The following is a 25,719-nucleotide window of genomic DNA, read 5'->3' as shown; positions in this document are numbered from 1 at the left end:
GAGGAGTGTCGGGAGAGTGGAACCGAGCGAGCAAAGGGGCTCGTTACATTGGTTGGCAGCCGTGGGATTTGCTCTCCAGTTACTGGGACACTCCAAACCAGCCTGCAGGAAAGCCACGCTGAAAGACTTGCTTGAGAGCCGTGGAGGGAATGGTGGGATCGTGCTTCCTTGTCGTGAACACATCCAAACCATCACCTGGATCCAAGGCAGCAGGATAGCAGGAGAGGAGAGATACCAGCCACCATGGATGAGGAATTCAGAAGGAGGTTGCGAGAGAAGGAGATACAGCACAGAGGACCAGTATCAGAGCAGGTCCTGCTAGGATGGTTTGATTCTATCCGCTGTGAACTCTGGAAGGAAGCGCTAGCCCATGAGCAGCGACACCAGGGAAAAGTTCTCCCCTCCATCCATGTGAGGTACTGGTCACAGTATGAAGTGCGAATGCTGTTTTTGGGGGAACAGCCGAACCAGGATTGGACAGCCGAGTTAAGCAGGCTGATCCGGGCAGAAATGCGGTTGGACGAGAGCTACAGAGCCCTCCACTGGTATGTAGCCCAAGTGTGCCCATGGACAGCGGATGACAGCCCCACGGAAGGCTTTGACTACGATGGCCTGGGATTGTTATACTGGAGGCTGTCCAGGGACCCTGACTTTGAAAGTGATCGGGAGTGGCGTTTGCAGGAAATAATGGAGCACAGAGAGCGGAGACTGAATGTCTCAGAAGTGCACTGGGCACTGGAAGATTTGGAGTTTCTGGCCGTTCAGGAATGGGAGTTGGAGATCGCCTACAAACAGCTGTTAGACTCTGCTCAGCAGCATGGTGGTGCTCCCTTTGCCTGGGACTATCATGAAATACCAGTTGACAACTCTGAAATCCTGGCTGAAGATTTGATAATGTGGCAGAGTAACGGTGTGCTTTGCCAACCTGCCCCCTCAGCTATGGAGGCGGAGGTCTTATGGCGGATGCAGCAAGTGCTGACTGACCTTGATGAACCTGTTTCTGCATTGGATGATCTTGGATGGAGGAATGTGTCTGTCCAGCAGAATGCCAGAGAATCGGCAGTGGAAAATCTGAAGATTGCCGTCCCCAAACCTGAAGTGCTGACAACAGGGCAGAGCTCTGCTAACCTCTGCCCAGCACTGATAGCATCTTCTGGGTTCCACGGAGAGGAGATGGTGAACCTTTATCCCCAGACACCAGATGCAGAGACAGGGGATTTGATAGACTTTTCTGCTGAGGAAGAACAACCTGGTGAGCCTCCAGCAGAAGAAGAGCTGTTATTAGGGCCAAACTTTACTGTGCTCTGACCAGCACTGATAGCATCTTCTGGGTTCCACGGAGAGGAGATGGTGAACCTTTATCCCCAGACACCAGTTGCAGAGACAGGGGATTTGATAGACTTTTCTGCTGAGGAAGAACAACCTGGTGAGCCTCCAGCAGAAGAAGAGCTGTTATTAGGGCCAAACTTTACTGTGCTCTGCCCAGCACTGATAGCATCTTCTGGGTTTCAGGGACAGGAGATGGTGAACCTTTATCCCCAGACACCAGTTGCAGAGACAGGGGATTTGATAGACTTTTCTGCTGAGGAAGAACAACCTGGTGAGCCTCCAGCAGAAGAGGAGCTGTTATTAGGCTCAAACTTCACTATGCTCTGCCCAGCACCAACAGAAGTATCTGTGAAGTTACAAGGAACTTCCCCAGCTGAAGCGCTGGCAACCGGACAGAGGGTCCAAGATCTCTGCCCCACACCTGTGGCAGTTTCGGAGGCTCAGGGTGAGAAGGTGGCAATCACTTCCCAGCAGCAGATACAGGGGGAGAAGGGAGAGGAGGTGTGTGTTGTCCCTCCCCAACAGTTAGCCGGAGCAGATGGTGTGGGGTTTCCAGCAGAAGGGCTGGCAACAGGGCCGAGTACTGCTGGACTCTGACCTCAACTAACAGAGGATGGATGTCCTGTGAAGGTGGATGGGACTTCAGTCCCCACCTGTATACCCCAGGGATGCTGGGCAGTCGGCCCAGATCCCCAACAGCATGACGGAGTGAGCCCAGACACCCTGTCTTCTCTCCAGCGGCAGATATGTTCTCTGAGAGAGGCAGAGGTTGGCTGGGTGAGTAATACTTTGTTTGGAACAATTTGTTTGGGGTACTGTGTGGGTACAGGCATTAGAGGACTGGAACTACTGACTAACTTCGGAGTCAACCCGTCTGGGGTCTCTTCCTGTGTTAGTCTCCTGCCGAAAGGGAAGAAATGTGACAGACCTAGCCGGGAAAGAGACTTTTGGAGGGGACTGTATGCTAGCCTCTTGCCGATCGATCGGGGGCCCTTGCATTTGGGGGAACAGTGCTCTTTGTGAGCTGTATGCCTGGGGACCCTGGATTTGCCATATTGGAATAGTGGCTGATTCATAATGCTGGGACAGATACTGTTAGGAGATGCTGAATTCCCCACGGGGGGGAACCCCGAACCAACATTTTTTTTTTTAAATGGCGTGGGGTCCCCCCAAAAATCCATACCAGACCCTTATCCGAGCATGCAACCTGGCAGGCCGCAGGGAAAGAGGGGGGGATGAGAAGATAGAAGATAGAAGAAGCATTTAAATAAAGGAATTGTCAAAAACTGTCTCTTGTCATTTTTAACATTTTTGACATTTTTTTTGTGAAATGGTAGGGGTACTTTTGTACCCCCTTACCATTTCACACAGGGGGGAGGGCCGGGATCTGGGGGTCCCCTTGTTAAAGGGGACTTCCAGATTCTGATAAGCCCCCCACCCGCAGACCCCCACAACCATCGGGCAAGGGTTGTGGGGATGAGGCCCTTGTCCCCATCAACATGGGGACAAGGTGCTTTGGGGGGCTACCCCAAAGCACCTTCCCAATGTTGAGGGCATGTGGCCTGGTACGGTTCAGGAGGGGGGGCGCTCTCTCATCCCCCCCTCTTTTCCTGCAGCCTGCCAGGTTGCGTGCTCGGATAAGGGTCTGGTATGGATTTTTAGGGGGACCCCACGCCATATTTTTTTTTAATTTTGGCGCGGGGTTACCGTTAAAATCCATACCAGACCTGAAGGGTCTGGTATAGATTTTGAGGGGGACCCCACGCCATTTTTTTTTTTTAATTTTGGCCAGGGTTCCCCTTAATATCCATACCAGGCCCTTCAGGTCTGGGTATGGGAACCCCGTGCCAAAATAAAAAAAAATGGCGTGGGTCCCCCTAAAAATCCATACCAGACCCTTATCCGAGCACGCCTTTTTTTTTACATTTTGGTTCGGGGTTCCCCTGTGGGGAAATTCCATGCCGTTTTTTTCAATGAACTTTTATGTGTATTGTCGGACCGGCAGTTCATTAATAGCCGCGAGTAGTTTTAAATGACTTTTTTTCCTTTGAAATGTAATTTTGCTGTCAGACTGTTCTAAACATGGGAAACATGCGCCCCTTTACAGGCATACTATAGACACCCCCCCGGTACTAAATTTAAAGGAATATTACACTTTTATTGTTTCACTTTAAGCATTATTTAAATCACTGCTCCCGAAAAAACAGCCGTTTATAAAACTTTTTTGCATTGATACATGTCCACTGGGGCAGAACCCAGGTCCCCAAACACTTTTTATGACAATAACTTGCATATAAGCCTTTAAAATTAGCACTTTTGTTTATTCATGTTCGTGTCACATAGACTTTAACGGTGTTCGCGTGTTCGAACAAATTTTTTGCCTGTTCGCATGTTCTAGTGCAAACCCAACGGTGGGTGTTCGGCTCATCCCTACTCAGCATACTCAGCCATCCATGCTCAGCATATCCATCCATACTAAGCATACTCATCCATTCTTCCTCATCCATACTCAGCATACTCATCCATCCATCCACCCATCAAATCATTCTCTGCAGCTATTACCTTTTCTACCACCACCCCCTCCCTTTACAATGTAAGCTCTATGAGCAGGGCCCTCCTGTACCTTTTGTATTGAACTGTACTGTAATTGTGTTGTCCCTCCTATACATTGTAAAGCGCTGCATAAACTGTTGGCGCTATATAAATCGTGTATAATAATAATAATAATCCATCCATGCTCACCCATCCATACTCATCCATCCATGCTCACCTATCCATACTCATCCATACTCATCCATCCATGCTCAGCCATTCATACTGAGCATACTCATTCATACTTGGCATACTCATCCATTCATCCATCCATGCTCAGCCATCCATCCTCAGCAATACTCATCCCCATCCATGCTCAGCCATCCCATCCATCCCCATCCATAATTAGCCATACCCATCCATACTCAGCCATACCCAGCAATAGGGATGAGCCGAACACCCCCCTGTTCGGTTCGCACCAGAACATGCGAACAGGCATAAATAAAATAAAAATAATAAAATAAAATAAATTTGTTCGAACACGCGAACACCGTTAAAGTCTATGGGACACGAACATGAATAATCAAAAGTGCTAATTTTAAAGGCTTATATGCAAGTTATTGTCATAAAAAGTGTTTGGGGACCTGAGTCCTGCCCCAGGGGACATGGATCAATGCAAAAAAACGTTTTAAAAACGGCCGTTTTTACAGGAGCAATGATTTTAATAATGCTTAAAGTCAAACAATAAAAGTGTAATATTCCTTTAAATTTCGTACCTGGGGGGTGTCTATAGTATGCCTGTAAAGGGGCGCATGTTTCCCGTGTTTAGAACAGTCTGACAGCAAAATGACATTTCAAAGGAAAAAAGTTGTTTAAAACTACTCGCGGCTATTAATGAATTGCCGATCCCACAATACACATAAAAGTTCATTGATAAAAATGGCATGGGAATTCCCCACAAGGGAACCCCGAACTAAAATTAAAAAAAAAAAATGATGTGGGGGGTCCCCCTAAATTCCATACCAGGCCCTTCAGGTCTGGTATGGATATTAAGGGGAACCTCGGCCAAAATTAAAAAAAAAATGCGTGGGGTCCCCCTCAAAATCTATACCAGACCCTTCAGGTCTGGTATGGATTTTAAGGGGAACCCCGCACCAAATTAAAAAAAAAAAATGGCCTGGGGTACCCTCAAAAATCCATACCAGACCCTTATCCGACCACGCAACCTGGCAGGCCGCAGGAAAAGAGGGGGGGTGAGAGAGCGCCCCCCCTCCTGAACCGTACCAGGCCACATGCCCTCAACAGTGGGAGGGTGCTTTGGGGGTAGCCCCCCAAAACACCTTGTCCCCATGTTGATGGGGACAAGGGCCTCATCCCCACAACCCTTGCCCGGTGGTTGTGGGGGTCTGCGGGCAGGGGGCTTATCCGAATCTGGAAGCCCCCTTTAACAAGGGGACCCCCAGATCCCGGCCCTCCCCCCTGTGTGAAATGGTAAGGGGGTACAAAAGTACCCCTACCATTTCACAAAAAAATGTCAAAAATGTTAAAAATGACAAGAGACAGTACCCCACACCATATTTTTTTTTGGTGCGGGGTTCCCCTGAAGGTCCTGGTATGGAATTTAGGGGGACCCCCCACGTCATTTTTTAAAAAATCTTGGTTCGGGGTTCCCCTGTGGGGAAATCCCATGCAGTTTTTATCAATGAACTGTTATGTGTATTGTCGGACCGGCAATTCATTAATAGTTGCAACTCGCGGCTTAATCAGGCCTCAGTCCCTGGATGATATTTATGCCCAGTATCACCCAGACCACCGTGTCCTTTTGGCTGAGGTTATGTCCCCATAGTTCTTCCTTCATCCAGGTTATCCTGACTACTTGGGAGGAGGGTACCTAGGTTCATTTTCTCCTCGGGGAAATATTGCTGGAATAGGGCTTTTGGCTTGATAGTGACTTGTTACTAGGGATGGGCTGACTGTTCGATTCGAACATGAGTTCAACTCGAACATTGACTGTTTGATCGTTCGATGAAGATCGAACATTATGGGCCGTTCGCACTAAATTCGAGCGGCGCGAACGGCCCATAATGCACAGCGTCATCGCAGTGCTTTGCTGGCTGATGATTGGCCAAGCATGCACTATGACCTGCATGCTTTGGCCAATCACAGCGCCGTAAACAAACAGAGCCATAATTGGCCAAAGGCAGGGTGCCTTTGGCCAATTATGGCTCAGGGGGTAAAGTACATGCCCCACACTATATAAGGCCGCCTGCATGTTGGACCTGTGTAGTGTGTTGCTGGCGTTATAGAGAGATAGATAGAGAGAGTGTTTGTCATTTTATTTACTTTGAGCTGGCAGTTTATTCAGTTAGCTAGATCTCACTGCAGACCGTTCCTGCTCTACTGTTTCTAATATACTTCAGGCAGTTTGTTGATTTAGTTAGCTTCAGTGTATTTCATATATATATACAGTCAGACTGCTATTTCATACTTACAAACTGTCCCGAATTTCCCGGGACATTCCCGGGACTTAGACCCTTTTCTCAGATTTCCCGGGAAATGTCCCAGGAAATTCTTATTTTCTGATTTTTTTTCCCGCCGCCGCTAGAGGTCCGTGTCCGATGGAGACAATGTCTCCACCGGTCGCCATTTTCCCAAAGACAAAAACAAACAATTACTGTTTAGTAATGGCCGGGTGGCTGCCAATAGAATTTGAGCTGTGGCACCGCCCACCTCCCGCAACACTGCGTCTGTCTGTGACCTGATGTGGGAAGGGGCGGGGTTGGGCGGCGCTGCAGCTCAATTGCTATTGGCAGCCATCCAGCTATTTTGTCCCATTCTGTTTAGTAATGGTGGTGGAGAGAGTCTCCACTGCTGGGAATGCCTGATGTAAGGAAAGGGGGGGCTCCATTGAGGAGTTCCTGGTGTAAGGGGGGACTCCGCTGGCAATGCCTTATGTAAGGGGGGACTCTGCTGGCAATGTCTGATGTAAAGGAGGACTCAGCTGGCAATGTCTGCTGTAAGGGGGATTCCGCTGGCAATGTCTGATGTAAGGGGGGACTCTGCTGACAATGCGTGATGTAAGGGGAGACTTCGCTGGAAATACCTGATGTAAGGGGAGACTCCACTGGCAATGCTTGATGTAAGGGGGGACTCTTCTGGCAATGACTGATGTAAGGGGGGACTCTGCTGGCAAGGCCTGATGTAAGGGGGGACTCTGCTGGCAATGCCTGATGTAAGGGGGGACTCCGCTGGCAATGCCTGATGTAAGTGTGGGCTCCGCTGGCAATCCTTGATGTAAGTGTGGGCTCCGCTGGCAATGCCTGATGCAAGGGGGGACTCCGCTGGCAATGCCTGATGTAAGGGGGGACTCCGCTGGCAATGCCTGATGTAAGGAGGGGCTCCGCTGGCAATGCCTGATGTAAGGAGGGGCTCCTCTGCCAATGCCCAATGTAAGTGGGGACTCCGCTGGCAATGCCTGATGTAAGGGGGGACTCCGCTGGCAATGCCTGATGTAAGGGAGGACTCCGCTGGCAATGCCTGATGTAAGGGAGGAGTCAGCTGGCAATGCCTGATGTATGGGGGGATTCCACTGGCAATGCCTGATGTAAGGAAGGACTCCGCTGGCAATGCCTGATGTAAGGGAGGAGTCAGCTAGTATTGCCTGATGTAAGGGAGGACTCCGCTGGCAATACCTGATGTAAGGGGGGGACTCTGCTGGGAATGCCTGATGTAAGGAGGGGCTCAGCTGGGAATGTCTGATGTAAGGAGGGGCTCCGCTGGGAATGCCTGATGTAAGGAGGGGCTCCGCTGGGAATGCCTTATGTAAGGAGGGGCTCCGCAGGGAATGCCTGATGTAAAGACAGGCTCCGCTGGGGACACCTGATGGCATCTGGTGGCAGGCGATGTGGCAGGTGACACGCTCAGGGCTTCCAATGATTCTGCATTATGGTGAGTTGAATAATTTCATTCTATATTACAATGTAATAATATAAATAATGCACTTCAATCATCCTGACACCATACCAACCTTGGTGCCAGGATGATTGAAGCGCTAACACCAGGTGTTTGGAGTATCATTATCTGCTGATTTTTAAACTTTCTGGAATACACATATTTCTATTGTGGTGTAGCATCTGAGCCTGCTGTCCCTCCATCCCTCTTTCTTTCTTTCTTTCTTTCTTTCTTTCTTTCTTTCTTTCTTTCTTTCTTTCTTTCTTTCTTTCTTTCTTTCTTTCTTTCTTTCTTTCTTTCTCCCTCCATCCCTCATTCATCTCATACCACACCCCTTCCGAGCCACGCGCCCATTTAAGACACCCCCACTATTCCGCACAAACCACGCCCATTTTGTGCCGCATTTTTCTGTTAGGTGTGCCCCACCAACAAACTAATGCCACGCCCCCTAATTATAGCAAGGCTCCGCCTACATGCAAAAAAGTGTCCCAAAATTTTTTTTGCAATGTTGGCAACTATTATATATATATATCTATATATATATAGATATATATATATATATATATATATCCACTGTATCCAGTTTAGCTAGATCTCACTGCAGACCGTTCCTGCTCTACTGTTTCTAATATACTTCAGGCAGTTTGTTGATTTTGTTGATTTAGTTAGCTGCAGTGTATTTCTGTATTTCATATATATATATATATATATATATATATATATATATATATATATATATACACTGTATCCAGTTTAGCTAGATCTCACTGCAGACTGTTCCTGCCCTACTGTTTCTAATATAATTCAGGAATTCAGGCAGTTTGTTGATTTAGTTAGCTGCAGTGTATTTCATATATATATATACAGTCAGACTGCTATATATATATATATATATATATATATATACACTGTATCCAGTTTAGCTAGATCTCACTGCAGACTGTTCCTGCCCTACTGTTTCTAATATAATTATATAATTCAGGAATTCAGGCAGTTTGTTGATTTAGTTAGCTGCAGTGTATTTCATATATATATATACAGTCAGACTGCTATATATATATATATATATCCACTGTATCCAGTTTAGCTAGATCTCACTGCAGACCGTTCCTCCTCTACTGTTTCTAATATACCTCAGGCAGTCAGTTGATTCAGTTAGCTGCAGTGTATATCATATATATATACAGTCAGTCTAGTGTGTGTGTGTGTATATATATATATATATATATATATATATATATATATATATATATACAGTTGTGCTCATAAGTATACATACCCTGGCAGAATTTATGATTTCTTGGCCATTTTTCAGAGAATATGAATGATAACACAAAAACTTTTCTTTCACTCATGGTTAGTGTTTGGCTGAAGCCATTTATTATCAGTCAACTGTGTTTACTCTTTTTAAATCATAATGACAGCAGAAACTACCCAAATGACCCTGATCAAAAGTTTACATACCCTGGTGAATTTGGCCTGATAACATGCACACAAGTTGACACAAGGGGGTTTGAATGGCTATTAAAGGTAACCATCCTCACCTGTCATCTGTTTGTTTGTAGTTAGTGTGTGTGTATAAAAGGTCAATGAGTTTCTGGACTCCTGACAGACCCTTGCATGTCTCATCCAGTGCTACACTGGCGTTTCTTGGATTTGGAGTCATGGGGAAAGCAAAAGTATTGTTAAAGGCCTGCAGGAAAAGGTAGTTGAACTGTATAAAACAGGAAAGGGATATAAAAAGATATCCAATGAATTAAGAATGGCAATCAGCAGTGTTCAAACTCTAATCAAAAAGTGGAAAATGAGGGGTTCTGTTGAAACCAAACCACAATCAGGTAGACCAACTAAAATTTTAGCCACAACTGCCAGGAAAATTGTTTGGGATGCAAAGAAAACCCCACAAGTAAACTTCAGGTGAAATACAGGACTCTCTGAAAACATGTGGTGTGGCTGTTTCAAGATGCACAATAAGGAGGCACTTGAAGAAAGATGGGCTGCATGGTCGAGTCGCCAGAAGAAAGCCATTACTACTCAAATTACACAAAGTATCCCACTTACAATATGCCAAAGAGCACAGAGACAATTCTCAAACCTTCTAACACAAAGTCATTTTGAGTGATGAGACCAAAATTGAGCTTTTTGACCACAACCATAATTGCTACACTTGGAGAGGAGTCATCAAGGCCTATGATGAAAGGTATGGAGGTGGATTGCTGATGTTTTGGGAATGTGTGAGCTACAAAGGCACAGGAAATTTGGTCAAAATTGTTGGAAAGATGAATGCAGTACGTTATCAAACAATACTGGAGGAACATTTGCATTCATCAGCCAGGAAGCTGCGCATGGGACGTACTTGGACATTCCAACATGACAATTATCCAAAACACAAGGCCAAGTCGACCTTTTATTGGCTACAGCAGAATAAAATGAAGGTTCTGGAGTGGCCATCTCAGTCTCCTGACCTCAATATCATTGAACCACTCTGGGGAGATCTCAAATGTGCAGTTCATGCAAGACAGCCCAAGAATTTAAGGAACTGGCGGCTTTTTGCCAAGAGGAATGGGTAGCTTTACCATCCGAGAAGATAAAGAGCCTCATCCACAAATACCACAAAAGACTTCAAGCTGTCATTGATGTTAAAGGGGGTAATACACGGTATTAAGAACTGGGGTATGTAAACTTTTGATCAGGGTCATTTGGGTAGTTTCTGTTGCCATTATGATTTAAAAAGAGTAAACACAGTTGATTGATAATAAATGGCTTCTGCCAAACACTAACCATGAGTGAAAGAAAAGTTTTTGTGTTATCATCCATATTCCCTGAAAAATGGCCAAGAAATCATACATTCTGCCAGGGTATGTAAACTTATGAGCACAACTGTATATATACACTGTATACAGTTTAGCTAGATCTCACTGCAGACTGTTCCTGGTGTACTGTTGCTAATATACTTCAGGCAGGAAGTTGATTCAGCTAGCTGCAGTGCATTTAATATATATATATATATACAGGCTTGATTATATTTTTATATATATATATATATATATATATATATATATATATATATATATATATATAGTCTAGCCAAGCCTATACCTGACAGTAGGCCATTCCCGGAGTACATGTTTAAAGACACTTTCAGGCAGGTGACTCAGTGACGTGCAGTTCATAAAATATATATCCACTGCATTGTAGTCCAGCCAAGCCTATACCTGACTATAGGCCATTCCTGGAGTACGTGTTCAAAGACACTTTCAGGCAGGTGACTCAGTGAGCTGCACTTCATTTAATATATACAGGCTTGCATATATATCCTCTAGCCAAGCCTATACCTGACAGTAGGCCATTCCTGGTGTACTGTTTTTAGTAAACTTCAGGCGTTGTTTTGCTAATCTAATTGTACAGTATGTCTGGAAGGACACCAAGGAGAGGCAGATGCTCACAGGTCACTAAAAGAAGGCAAGCAGGCTCTGTGTCTACAGCCAACAATGCTGGTCATGGACACAGTGCATCCTCAGCACGTGGCCATGGGGCACGCTTGTCCTTTTTTTCGGCAACTGGCTGTGTTGAGCCACAACATGCAGAAGAGTTGGTAGAGTGGATGACCAAGCCGTCCTCATCCCCTCATCCTCTGTCACCCAGGCTCAGGGTACTTTGTCTGCCAATGCAGCTGCCAAAGCGGCCTCTTCCAGCTCAATGTCATCAGTCACTCCTTCCCTAGCCCCACCATCATGCCCTGAGGAGTCCCCCGAACTGTTCGACCACAGTGTAGGGTACATGCTGCAGGAGGATGTGCAGTGTTTTGAAGGCTCTGATGATGGTACCCAGATTGAGGATCAAGGCAGTAATGTAAGCCCATTGAGAGGGGGTCCCCAAGAAGGACAAGAAACTGGCAGTCATGTTCCCCCAGCTGCAGCATACTGCCAGGTTTGCTCCAGTGGCGAGGAGAGAGGGGATGATGAGGTCACTGACTCTACGTGGGTGCCAAATAGAAGGGAGGAGGAGGCACATCTCCAACGAGGCTGGATGCCCTCCAGGCACTAGCTTAGGGGCAGCCAACCGACTGCATCACACCGCAGAGCTCTGCATGTGCAGGGCACTGCTGACTTCGTAGTTCTTTGGTGTGGGCCTTTTTTGAGACGTGTGCAGCAGATCGCACCGTTGCTGTTTGCAACATATGTCTGAAGCGTATCAAGCGTGGCCAAAACGTCAGCCACTTGGGCACCACATGCTTGACCAGACATATGTCGAGCTGCCATGCAGTCCATTGGCAACAGTACTTAAAAGACCCACACCAAAGAACAAGGCGGACCTCTCCCTGCTCCTCATGAGCTGGGATCGCCAACCCTACTATACCTTCAGTCCTCTCAGAGACCTGCACTGAGAGGAATGAAGGTGTAGAATTAGGTGTCCTAAGCACTTCTGGGCAATCTGCTAGCGGTACACTTAAATCCGATTGTAGCAGGCAAATTCCCCTACCCCAGTTGCTAAACCGGTGAAAGAAATTGGGTCACAGCCATCCACATGCTCAGCGGCTGAATGCTAGTTTGGCAAAATTGCTAGCACTCCAACTTCTGCCTTTTCAGCTGGTAGACTCTGCCCCCTTTCGAGAATTTGTGGAATGTGCGATACCTCAGTGACAGGTTCCTAAACGCCAATTCTTTTCTCGGAAGGCCATTCCGGCTCTCTACCGACATGTGAAAGACAATATCTTGGCCTTGTTGGACAGGGCGGTCAGCGGTAAGGTGCATATTACCGCTGACTCATGGTCCAGCAGGCATGGACAGGGACGTTACCTTTCTTTCATGGCGCACTGGGTAACCCTGCTGGCAGCTGGGAAGGATGCAGGACAGGGTGCAGTAATGTTGGAGCTTGTTCCGCCACCACGCCTCCAAAATGCTGGTAGTGTTGATTCAGCCACACCTTTTTCCTCCACCCCCTCCTCTTCTTCTTCCTCTATGGCCTCTTCCTGTGCAGATTTGTCCTCGTAACCAGCGGTGCTCCGTAAGCGTTCTAGGGGGTATGCAAGCACTCAGGCAAAAAGATGTCATGCGGTGCTTGAGTTGGTCTGCTTAGGGGACAGGAGCCACACTGGGGCAGAGATTCTGTCAGCTCTGCAGGGGCAGGCTCAGTGGTGGTTGACACCACGCCAGCTGCAGCCAGGAATGGTGGTTTGCGACAATGGCACCAACCTCCTCTCTGCCCTCCGACAGGGACACTTCACCCATGTTTCCTGTTTGGCTCACGTCCTTAATTTGGTGGTGCAGCGGTTCTTGTGCAGGTACCCGGGCTTACAGGATGTCCTGTATCCAGTTTAGCTAGATCTCACTGCAGACCGTTCCTGCTCTACTGTTTCTAATATACTTCAGGCAGTTTGTTGATTTTGTTGATTTAGTTAGCTGCAGTGTATTTCTGTATTTCATATATATATATATATATATATATATATATATATATATATATATATATATACACTGTATCCAGTTTAGCTAGATCTCACTGCAGACTGTTCCTGCCCTACTGTTTCTAATATAATTCAGGAATTCAGGCAGTTTGTTGATTTAGTTAGCTGCAGTGTATTTCATATATATATATACAGTCAGACTGCTATATATATATATATATATATATATATACACTGTATCCAGTTTAGCTAGATCTCACTGCAGACTGTTCCTGCCCTACTGTTTCTAATATAATTATATAATTCAGGAATTCAGGCAGTTTGTTGATTTAGTTAGCTGCAGTGTATTTCATATATATATATACAGTCAGACTGCTATATATATATATATATATCCACTGTATCCAGTTTAGCTAGATCTCACTGCAGACCGTTCCTCCTCTACTGTTTCTAATATACCTCAGGCAGTCAGTTGATTCAGTTAGCTGCAGTGTATATCATATATATATACAGTCAGTCTAGTGTGTGTGTGTGTATATATATATATATATATATATATATATATATATATATACAGTTGTGCTCATAAGTATACATACCCTGGCAGAATTTATGATTTCTTGGCCATTTTTCAGAGAATATGAATGATAACACAAAAACTTTTCTTTCACTCATGGTTAGTGTTTGGCTGAAGCCATTTATTATCAGTCAACTGTGTTTACTCTTTTTAAATCATAATGACAGCAGAAACTACCCAAATGACCCTGATCAAAAGTTTACATACCCTGGTGAATTTGGCCTGATAACATGCACACAAGTTGACACAAGGGGGTTTGAATGGCTATTAAAGGTAACCATCCTCACCTGTCATCTGTTTGTTTGTAGTTAGTGTGTGTGTATAAAAGGTCAATGAGTTTCTGGACTCCTGACAGACCCTTGCATGTCTCATCCAGTGCTACACTGGCGTTTCTTGGATTTGGAGTCATGGGGAAAGCAAAAGTATTGTTAAAGGCCTGCAGGAAAAGGTAGTTGAACTGTATAAAACAGGAAAGGGATATAAAAAGATATCCAATGAATTAAGAATGGCAATCAGCAGTGTTCAAACTCTAATCAAAAAGTGGAAAATGAGGGGTTCTGTTGAAACCAAACCACAATCAGGTAGACCAACTAAAATTTTAGCCACAACTGCCAGGAAAATTGTTTGGGATGCAAAGAAAACCCCACAAGTAAACTTCAGGTGAAATACAGGACTCTCTGAAAACATGTGGTGTGGCTGTTTCAAGATGCACAATAAGGAGGCACTTGAAGAAAGATGGGCTGCATGGTCGAGTCGCCAGAAGAAAGCCATTACTACTCAAATTACACAAAGTATCCCACTTACAATATGCCAAAGAGCACAGAGACAATTCTCAAACCTTCTAACACAAAGTCATTTTGAGTGATGAGACCAAAATTGAGCTTTTTGACCACAACCATAATTGCTACACTTGGAGAGGAGTCATCAAGGCCTATGATGAAAGGTATGGAGGTGGATTGCTGATGTTTTGGGAATGTGTGAGCTACAAAGGCACAGGAAATTTGGTCAAAATTGTTGGAAAGATGAATGCAGTACGTTATCAAACAATACTGGAGGAACATTTGCATTCATCAGCCAGGAAGCTGCGCATGGGACGTACTTGGACATTCCAACATGACAATTATCCAAAACACAAGGCCAAGTCGACCTTTTATTGGCTACAGCAGAATAAAATGAAGGTTCTGGAGTGGCCATCTCAGTCTCCTGACCTCAATATCATTGAACCACTCTGGGGAGATCTCAAATGTGCAGTTCATGCAAGACAGCCCAAGAATTTAAGGAACTGGCGGCTTTTTGCCAAGAGGAATGGGTAGCTTTACCATCCGAGAAGATAAAGAGCCTCATCCACAAATACCACAAAAGACTTCAAGCTGTCATTGATGTTAAAGGGGGTAATACACGGTATTAAGAACTGGGGTATGTAAACTTTTGATCAGGGTCATTTGGGTAGTTTCTGTTGCCATTATGATTTAAAAAGAGTAAACACAGTTGATTGATAATAAATGGCTTCTGCCAAACACTAACCATGAGTGAAAGAAAAGTTTTTGTGTTATCATCCATATTCCCTGAAAAATGGCCAAGAAATCATACATTCTGCCAGGGTATGTAAACTTATGAGCACAACTGTATATATACACTGTATACAGTTTAGCTAGATCTCACTGCAGACTGTTCCTGGTGTACTGTTGCTAATATACTTCAGGCAGGAAGTTGATTCAGCTAGCTGCAGTGCATTTAATATATATATATATATACAGGCTTGATTATATTTTTATATATATATATATATATATATATATATATATATATATATATATATATAGTCTAGCCAAGCCTATACCTGACAGTAGGCCATTCCCGGAGTACATGTTTAAAGACACTTTCAGGCAGGTGACTCAGTGACGTGCAGTTCATAAAATATATATCCACTGCATTGTAGTCCAGCCAAGCCTATACCTGACTATAGGCCATTCCTGGAGTACGTGTTCAAAGACACTTTCAGGCAGGTGACTCAGTGAGCTGCACTTCATTTAATATATACAGGCTTGCATATATATCCTCTAGCCAAGCCTATACCTGACAGTAGGCCATTCCTGGTGTACTGTTTTTAGTAAACTTCAGGCGTTGTTTTGCTAATCTAATTGTACAGTATGTCTGGAAGGACACCAAGGAGAGGCAGATGCTCACAGGTCACTAAAAGAAGGCAAGCAGGCTCTGTGTCTACAGCCAACAATGCTGGTCATGGACACAGTGCATCCTCAGCACGTGGCCATGGGGCACGCTTGTCCTTTTTTTCGGCAACTGGCTGTGTTGAGCCACAACATGCAGAAGAGTTGGTAGAGTGGATGACCAAGCCGTCCTCATCCCCTCATCCTCTGTCACCCAGGCTCAGGGTACTTTGTCTGCCAATGCAGCTGCCAAAGCGGCCTCTTCCAGCTCAATGTCATCAGTCACTCCTTCCCTAGCCCCACCATCATGCCCTGAGGAGTCCCCCGAACTGTTCGACCACAGTGTAGGGTACATGCTGCAGGAGGATGTGCAGTGTTTTGAAGGCTCTGATGATGGTACCCAGATTGAGGATCAAGGCAGTAATGTAAGCCCATTGAGAGGGGGTCCCCAAGAAGGACAAGAAACTGGCAGTCATGTTCCCCCAGCTGCAGCATACTGCCAGGTTTGCTCCAGTGGCGAGGAGAGAGGGGATGATGAGGTCACTGACTCTACGTGGGTGCCAAATAGAAGGGAGGAGGAGGCACATCTCCAACGAGGCTGGATGCCCTCCAGGCACTAGCTTAGGGGCAGCCAACCGACTGCATCACACCGCAGAGCTCTGCATGTGCAGGGCACTGCTGACTTCGTAGTTCTTTGGTGTGGGCCTTTTTTGAGACGTGTGCAGCAGATCGCACCGTTGCTGTTTGCAACATATGTCTGAAGCGTATCAAGCGTGGCCAAAACGTCAGCCACTTGGGCACCACATGCTTGACCAGACATATGTCGAGCTGCCATGCAGTCCATTGGCAACAGTACTTAAAAGACCCACACCAAAGAACAAGGCGGACCTCTCCCTGCTCCTCATGAGCTGGGATCGCCAACCCTACTATACCTTCAGTCCTCTCAGAGACCTGCACTGAGAGGAATGAAGGTGTAGAATTAGGTGTCCTAAGCACTTCTGGGCAATCTGCTAGCGGTACACTTAAATCCGATTGTAGCAGGCAAATTCCCCTACCCCAGTTGCTAAACCGGTGAAAGAAATTGGGTCACAGCCATCCACATGCTCAGCGGCTGAATGCTAGTTTGGCAAAATTGCTAGCACTCCAACTTCTGCCTTTTCAGCTGGTAGACTCTGCCCCCTTTCGAGAATTTGTGGAATGTGCGATACCTCAGTGACAGGTTCCTAAACGCCAATTCTTTTCTCGGAAGGCCATTCCGGCTCTCTACCGACATGTGAAAGACAATATCTTGGCCTTGTTGGACAGGGCGGTCAGCGGTAAGGTGCATATTACCGCTGACTCATGGTCCAGCAGGCATGGACAGGGACGTTACCTTTCTTTCATGGCGCACTGGGTAACCCTGCTGGCAGCTGGGAAGGATGCAGGACAGGGTGCAGTAATGTTGGAGCTTGTTCCGCCACCACGCCTCCAAAATGCTGGTAGTGTTGATTCAGCCACACCTTTTTCCTCCACCCCCTCCTCTTCTTCTTCCTCTATGGCCTCTTCCTGTGCAGATTTGTCCTCGTAACCAGCGGTGCTCCGTAAGCGTTCTAGGGGGTATGCAAGCACTCAGGCAAAAAGATGTCATGCGGTGCTTGAGTTGGTCTGCTTAGGGGACAGGAGCCACACTGGGGCAGAGATTCTGTCAGCTCTGCAGGGGCAGGCTCAGTGGTGGTTGACACCATGCCAGCTGCAGCCAGGAATGGTGGTTTGCGACAATGGCACCAACCTCCTCTCTGCCCTCCGACAGGGACACTTCACCCATGTTTCCTGTTTGGCTCACGTCCTTAATTTGGTGGTGCAGCGGTTCTTGTGCAGGTACCCGGGCTTACAGGATGTCCTGAGGCAGGCCAGGAAAGTCTGTGGGCACTTCCGCCAGTGCCAGTGCTAGGCTGGCTTACCTCCAAAAGTAATGCAACCTGCACAAGAACCACCTCATCTGTGGCATGCCCACCAGGTGGAACTCAACGTTGGCAATGCTGCAGTGGCTGCACACGCAGTAGAGGGCCATCAATGACTACCTGTGCGAGTATGGCACCAGGACAGGGTCAGGGGAGCTTGACTTTTTTTCATCATGCCAGTGGCTCATGATCAAGGATGCATGCACTGTCCTGTCACCATTTGAGGAGGCCACGAGGATGGTGAGCAGTGACAGTGCATTCATCAGTGATACTGTCTCTCTTGTCTACCTGTTGGAGCACACGCTGCATGGAATAATGGACAGGGCACTTGAGGCAGAACAGAGGGAGGAAGAGGAGGACTTCCTTACCTCTTGAGGCCCCCTTTATCTAGACAGTAATCCTGCAGGCCCGCCTATCACACAGGAAGAGGAGGAGGAGGATTGTGTCAGCATGGAGGTGAAGCCTGGCACTCAGCATCAGCAGCAGTCTTCAAGGGATTGTTTTCAGGCCCCAGAAACCCATGGACTTGTACGTGGCTGGGAGGAGGTGGCTGTGGATAATGTCGTCTTTAGTGACCCAGATGACTCCCGACCGAATGCCTCAGCAAACCTACGCTGCATGGCCTCCCTGATCCTACAAAGCCTGCGAAAGGACCCTCAGATTCGTGGTATCAAGGAGAGGGATCAGTACTGGCTGGCAACCCTTCTTGATCCACGTTACAAGGGTAAGGTGGCGGAACTTATCCAGCCATCGCAGAGGGAGCAGAGGATGAAACATATTCGGGAGGCCTTGCAGAAAGGTTTGTGAAATGCGTTTCCAGAGCCTGGGAGGTTACAGTTTCCTGGTCCTCCTGGACAACGTGTTGCTGAGGCTTTGGTCAGTCACACAAGGAGCGGTGGAGAAGGTGGCTGTCTGACCGATGCAATTTTTTAGTCCGCAGCCCCAAGGTCTGATCGGTACCAGCAACCATCGCCAACATTTGTTGTACATGGTGCAGGAATACCTAGGGGCAAGATCAGACTTGGAGACCTTTCCAACCGAAAATCCACTGGGTTACTGGGTCTTGAAGATGGATCACTGGCCAGAGCTTGCACAGTATGCAATTGAGCTACTGGCCTGTCCTGCATCCAGCGTTCTTTCGAAAAGCACATTCAGTGCCGCTGGAGGCTTTGTAACTGAACACAGAGTGCGCCTGTCCACTGACTCAGTTGATCGGCTCACCTTCATAAAAATGAATCAGTCTTGGATCACCAGCTACCAAGCACCTGACGCTGATGTAACCGATTAATTTTTTTATGAATGTGAGATTCCTTGAAGACTGCCTATGCTGATGCTGAGTGACTATCCTGTTATGCTGAGTGACTATCCTATTCCTCCTCAATGTTCATGTTGATAGCTTTTAAGAACATTTTTGGTTCTGGGCACCACCACTGCCTAAGGCCCAGTTTTTCTGCCCCTATTTAACAGGGGCATGTAATTACAATTTTTGCTGTAATATTTAACAGTAGGGCTCGTTCCTGCGCTCAACAAGAGTATCTGTGAGGGGTTGCAGTGTTGTGGCACCACCACCACTGCCTAAGGCCCAATTTTTCTGCCCTGTTCAACAGGGGCATGTAATTACAATTCTTGATATAATATTTCACAGCAGGGCCCGTTCCAGTGCCCACCAAGAGTAACTGTGAGGGCTTACAGTGTTCTGGTACCCCAACACCTAAGGCCCAATTTTCCACAGAGTGTATAGGGCAGGCCGTACAGTATATAAAGGCGGTCCCCTATTTTCAAAAATTCAACTTACAAACGACTCCTACTTACAAACGGGGGGAGACAACAGGAAGTGAGAGGAAATCTACCCCTAGGAAGGGAAATTCTCTCCTGTAAGAGTTAATATGGGAAAAAGGTGTCTCCTCCACTGATTTATCACCAATCCTTGTATCCCTTAAAAACCCCAAATTTTCAAAATCCAATTGTCATTGGGAAAAAAAAGTGAGGTGAAATCTTCTGAACAGGGGCACAGATAGCAAAATAAATGTTACAGGGGTGATAACCCTTCTCTGTGTTTTCCAAAAAGCTTTAAAATAGATTTTTTGGCTGGAGCTACATTTACAAAATGTACCTGTTCCAAATTACAAACAGATTCTACATAAGAACAAACCTACAGTCCCTGTCTTGTTTGCACCGCTTGTATACTGCTGTTCAGAGTATATAGAGCCTGGGGGCCCAAAGCCTTTTCTTTTTTTAATTTGGGTGCGGGATTCCCCTTAATATCCATACAAGACCCAAAGGGCCTGGTAATGGGCTGGGGGGGGGAAGGGGGGCGGGCAACATTGCATTACAGCCGCAAGCAGTTTTAAATGACTTTTTTTCCTTTAGAAATGTCATTTTGTGCAGGTACTTTTCTAAACACGGGAAACATGCGCCACTTTACAGACATACTATAGACACCCCCCAGGAACAATATTTAAAGGAATATTTCACTTTTATTTTTTCACTTTAAGCATCATTAAAATCACTGCTCCCGAAAAAACGTCCGTTTTTAAAACTTACTTTTACATTGATACATGTCCCCTGGGGCAGCACCCGGGTACCCAAACCCTTTTTAGGTCTATAACTTGCATAATACCCTTTAAAATTCGCACTTTTGATTTCTCACGTTCGAGTCCCATAGACTTTAATGGTGTTCGAATGTTCGCGCAAACTTTTGGTCCGTTTACATGTTCTGGATGCGAACCGGGGGTTGTTCGGCCCATCCCTACTTGTTACCAAGTATCAAAGAAGTTTTCTTTCTCTTGACCATCAAAGTACCCATACACAACAGTACAACTGACGGCCACGTCTTGTGTACATGAGTGAGGAGTTCCCGATAAAATAAAACATAGAGACATGGATGGATGGGCGAGCTTGCTTTGAATATTAAAAATGAATTAAATAGTGTTTTTTGATTATGGTGCTCAGATATACAGTCGTTTAGTTACACTTTAAAAACTATAGCTAGGAATCATGGAGTTATCTATCTTTTCGTTTTGGTGGTCTGTACGATTGAAAAGTAGCTCTGCACATAAAATAGACAACATGCTGCCTTTAGCAGCCTATTCTAGCATATGTTTTTACTAACAAAGCCAAATGACACAATGGAAACATAACATCTAATTACAGTCATAGTTACATAGTAGGTGAGGTTGAAAAAAGACACAAGTCCATCAAGTCCAACCTATGTGTGTGATTATATGTCAGTATTACATTGCATATCCCTGTATGTTGCAGTCATTCAGGTGCTTATCTAATAGTTTCTTGAAACTATCAATGCTCCTCCACTGACACCACCGCCTGTGGAAGGGAATTCCACATCCTTGCGCTCTTACAGTAAAGAACCCTCTACGTAGTTTAAGATTAAACCTCTTTTCAGTCCAGCCCCAAAAGATTAGAAAAGACTCACCTCACAGTTTTTACAGTGCTCGCTCTTATCATTCTCTTCACAGGGACACTTCTCACAGTCATTGCAGTGCTGAGGGATGAAAGTACAATTATTTAAGAATAGACACTGGACTGTATGCAGTTTACATTCTAATTTGTTGCATATTGTGCAAATAGGGCTCTAGATATATAGTATCTTACATTTAAATACATACTGTTAGCATGCAGCAAGCGATATGTCGCAACACACGATTTTTTTCTGCATATTGAACCCCAATTTTAGTCTATGGAAGAGTACAGATGTACTACAAATATTCTGACTCCTACTAAAGCTGGCCATAGATGGATAGAATTTCGAACAAAAAATCTTAGGTGAAGTCGTAGGAACAATTATATGAAAAAGAACATGCTTAGAACTTTCGTTTGTCGTTTTAAAGATTTTGTTTGCTTTTAACACGATTGTGGAATGAATGGACTTTGCCAAATTAAAATCACATACACTGTTAGAAATTTGTTAATTCAAGAAAAAATTTTCATCCTGCTCCTTAGAATTTTCACGTCAATGTGGTCGAAAACAAATGTCAGTTTGACCCACTAATGATTAGAAAAACAAACAAGCTTTCTTAGAACCTTATTTCCTCAATAATTTTCTACATTCTACCTACCTATGACCAGCTTAAAGAAGAAGTGCATAGAACCATGCATTGATCATGCATGAAAAAAACAAATCATATGCTCACAAAATTGAATGAGTTCTCAAGATGCATGTAACTGCACCGATAATATATCCAAAAAATGTAGTCTTACTATCTCTGAGGTCTCTGAGATTTTGGGCCTGATTTACTAAAGACAAATAGACTATTCACTTTGCAAGGGAAGTTGCACTTTGCATGGGCATTTTCCCCAGAGCTTAGTGAATCATGCAATCATGTGCAAGCATAAATTATGTTTTTTTAATTTTCCTTATGCCTGATTGGGTATTCATTGCAAAGTGACATTTCACCACATTCACTTTGCAAAGTGAAAATTCACCACATTCACTTTGCAAAGTGAAAATTCACCACATTCACAGCCAATTTGCCCTTCGTAAATCAGCCCCATTATCTCTGAATTGTAAGTTATTATTTCAGTATTCAACATGTTATTTCAGAAATGTGGCATAAAATTTCAGAATTCTGGTTTTGTCATTCTTTTACATGACCTAATGCTGTTTTGTATGAAAAAAAAAACATTCTGCTTTAATGGATACCAATGAACATTCCACATGGTACAGGAAATAAAAAATGCTTACAGCACATAAGAAAGGCAACACATGTCCACATGTCCCTAACCTTGTGGATAGCACATGCCACTCCATGGTAATTTGGTAAGAATGTATTCAACAAATGATGCAATGTAGAGTGACTAACACAGTGGTATCAACCATTATCCCTGCCATTAGACATGTGCACACTGAAATATTTCGTTTCGGAATTTCGTTTTCGTCCAAAAAATAAATTTATTTAGTTACTCCCGAAATTCGTTTTTATTTATTTAGTTTTTCGTTAAAAATTGCATTCGTCCGAAAATCCAAATTAGGGTCGAATCTGTCATTGAAGGCTTATGGTGTCTGTCGAATGTTCAAAGAAGATTCGACGGAGCAGCTAAACTGTACAACGCCGTATAGTTTACCTGCTCCGTCAAATCTTCTTAGAACTTTCAACAGACACCATAAGCCAAAGTACGTGTGTGCTTAGTGCTAGCTATTTTACTGCTCCTCCTCTTTACAATCAACCAATAACATTCATCATTATAATTATTTTTATTTATCTTTTCTCCCCTACGCCAAATCTTTTCTCCCCTACGTCGAATCTTTTCTCCCCTACGTCGAATCTTTCTCCCCTACGTCAAATCTTTTCTCTCTATGTCGAATCTTTTCTCTCTATATAGAATAATCTTGGACTAATAGAGTTAAGGTTAGGCACATTCGACCACAAGTTTGATAGACACAGATTGTTATTGTCATCATCATGTCGAATCTCCTATCTATATCAAACTGTTGTAGCAACGAAAACGAAAATAAAGCATTTGTTTATGTCGGATCTTTCGTTTTTCGGATTCTGCACTTTCGTTATCGTTCGTTAAAACGATAACGAAAATACCTGAAATTCAGACGAAAATGCATTCGGATGAAAACGAATGCACATGTCTACCTGCCATTCACTGGGGATCGCTCTACCAGCATTTTCAGCTGGCAGCAAAGGTCTTGTGGCTATCTTGTAATACTCTCTTTCTTTTCTGCAGGCCGCAGCATAGACAGGTAACATCATCTAATGAAGCATTTAGAAGAGGTAGCAAAGGCTGGACTTGTGTGAAAAAAATGAATAAACCCAAAACTTTTATTACCATTTCACAGAACACAGCTCCCCTATCTGAGAGCTTGAGCTGCACCTCCACAAAGCAAAGCAAAAAAAAAAAAAGAGTGGTGTCAAACATGGAGTGGCGGCCTTATCCAGAATCGTGCAGCACATTAGGTAAACCAAAAATTTGACTCAAGTGGTTAAGTGGATGTAAAGAACTGATGAAAAACTGATGTAAACTGATGTAAACTGATCCGTTTTTTCTGTGAAAAAACGTGACTGAACTGATGAAACAAACTGAAGGCATTTGAGAAAGGGGCCTAAAATGAGATACCCAATTTTTTTTTTTTGCTTAGAATAAAGATCACGATTCTCTCACAATTCTCGCGGCGTAACATCATCTTTCACATTATACAAAAAAATTGAGAAGTGGATTTTTTCCCAAAAAATTATGTTTGAAAAAACGCTGCGCAGATACTGTGTGACATAAAATATTGCAACAACTGCCATTTTATTCTCTAGTGTCTCTGCTAAAAAAATATATATAATGTTTGAGGGTTCTAAGTAATTTTCTAGCAAAAAATACTGATTTTAACTTGTAACCAACAAGTGTCAGAAAAAAGTTTAGCCTGTAACCACTTGCCGACCGGGCCATAGCCGAAAGACGGCTACAGAGCGGTTGGCTAATGCCCTGTACACACAGTCGGACTTTGTTCGGACATTCCGACAACAAAATCCTAGGATTTTTTCCGATGGATGTTGGCTCAAACTTGTCTTGCATACACATGGTCACACAAAGTTGTCGGAAAATCCGATCATTCTGAACGCGGTGACGTAAAACATGTACGTCGGGACTATAAACGGGGCAGTAGCCAATAGCTTTCATCTCTTTATTTATTCTGAACATGCGTGGCACTTTGCCCGTCGGATTTGTGTACACACGATCAGAATTTCCGACAACGGATTTTGTTGTCGGACAATTTTATATCCTGCTCTCAAACTTTGTGTGTCGGAAAATCCGATGGAAAATGTGTGATGAAGCCTACACACGGTCGGAATTTCCGACAACAAGGTCCTATCACACATTTTCCGTCGGAAAATCCGACCGTGTGTACTGGGCATTATTCTGGGTGGGCGTCCATGGATGTCCTCCCAGAATCTTGCTCCCGCGCGCCCCCCGATAGCGGCCATTTACCACGTGATCGCTCCGTCAAATGAAGGAGCGATCACTTGTAAACAAACCGCCGTCATGATTTCTCCCTCCCCTCTCTGTACCGCTCTGTACAGTGTGAGGGGAGAGTTTGTTTGTAGGATCTGTAGTGCCCACAGCGCTACTCAGTGCCCATAATCTGCAATACTCTGCAGTAACCCAAAATTGTCCCAAACAGAGGGGGACCAAAAGAAAAGCGGGGCTCAAAAGAGAGGCAATCTGAATAAGTATATTAAATGCGAATGAATATTTATTGGTACAAAATAGAAAAACATGGAGATATGTACAAAAGCATTACCAGTGAGTGACCCTGCCCTGATAAAATTGATCAATACCTGGATTGATCAAAAACAAACAAATCACAGACATGGGGAACATGTAACATGTAAAGACTTACAAAACAAAACAAAAACGTCCGGACGTCTTGGCTATTGATGTCTGCGCAAACCATAACAATAAGGAGTATACAGCAATGCTATTCATTCGCATTTAATATACTTATTCAGATTGCCTCTCTTTTGAGCCCCGCTTTTCTTTTGGTCCCCCTCTGTTTGGGACAATTTTGGGTTACAAGTGTATGGGGGTTGGAGGGCAACCATAGTTCTACGGTACGGAATTCATATACATGGTTAAACAAGCCTCATTATACCTCATTTGATTTATGTCTGATATAGGGATCACTGGTGATTCATTCCTGAGGCATTTTCCTGATATCTACAGCAATACCTACAACTGCCCTGTGTGTTCTATGTGACCTATTGTTTGATTAATTTGCTGCTTTGGTTGGTCAAGCATGGCCTTTGTGATCGGGGAAGATATCGATCGTGAAATTAGTCAGGCTTTCAGGACGGACAC

General features: G+C 44.7%; 1 protein-coding gene across 1 annotated transcript in view; it reads right to left on the bottom strand.

Annotated features, from left to right (window-relative positions):
• Nucleotides 1-25,719, bottom strand: part of HRC (histidine rich calcium binding protein) — a 319,013-nt gene that overhangs the window by 190,888 nt on the left and 102,406 nt on the right. Inside the window, exon 3 of the mRNA XM_073602275.1 lies at nt 21,338-21,406. Within this exon, the coding sequence (XP_073458376.1) occupies nt 21,338-21,406 (69 nt within the window). The remainder of the gene's footprint in view (nt 1-21,337; nt 21,407-25,719) is intronic.

This window comes from Aquarana catesbeiana, linkage group LG10, assembly GCF_042186555.1.
Source record: "Aquarana catesbeiana isolate 2022-GZ linkage group LG10, ASM4218655v1, whole genome shotgun sequence".
Lineage (NCBI taxonomy): Eukaryota > Metazoa > Chordata > Amphibia > Anura > Ranidae > Aquarana > Aquarana catesbeiana.
Note: the sequence above shows the minus strand (reverse complement) of the source record. Positions and strands in the feature narration are given on the sequence as shown.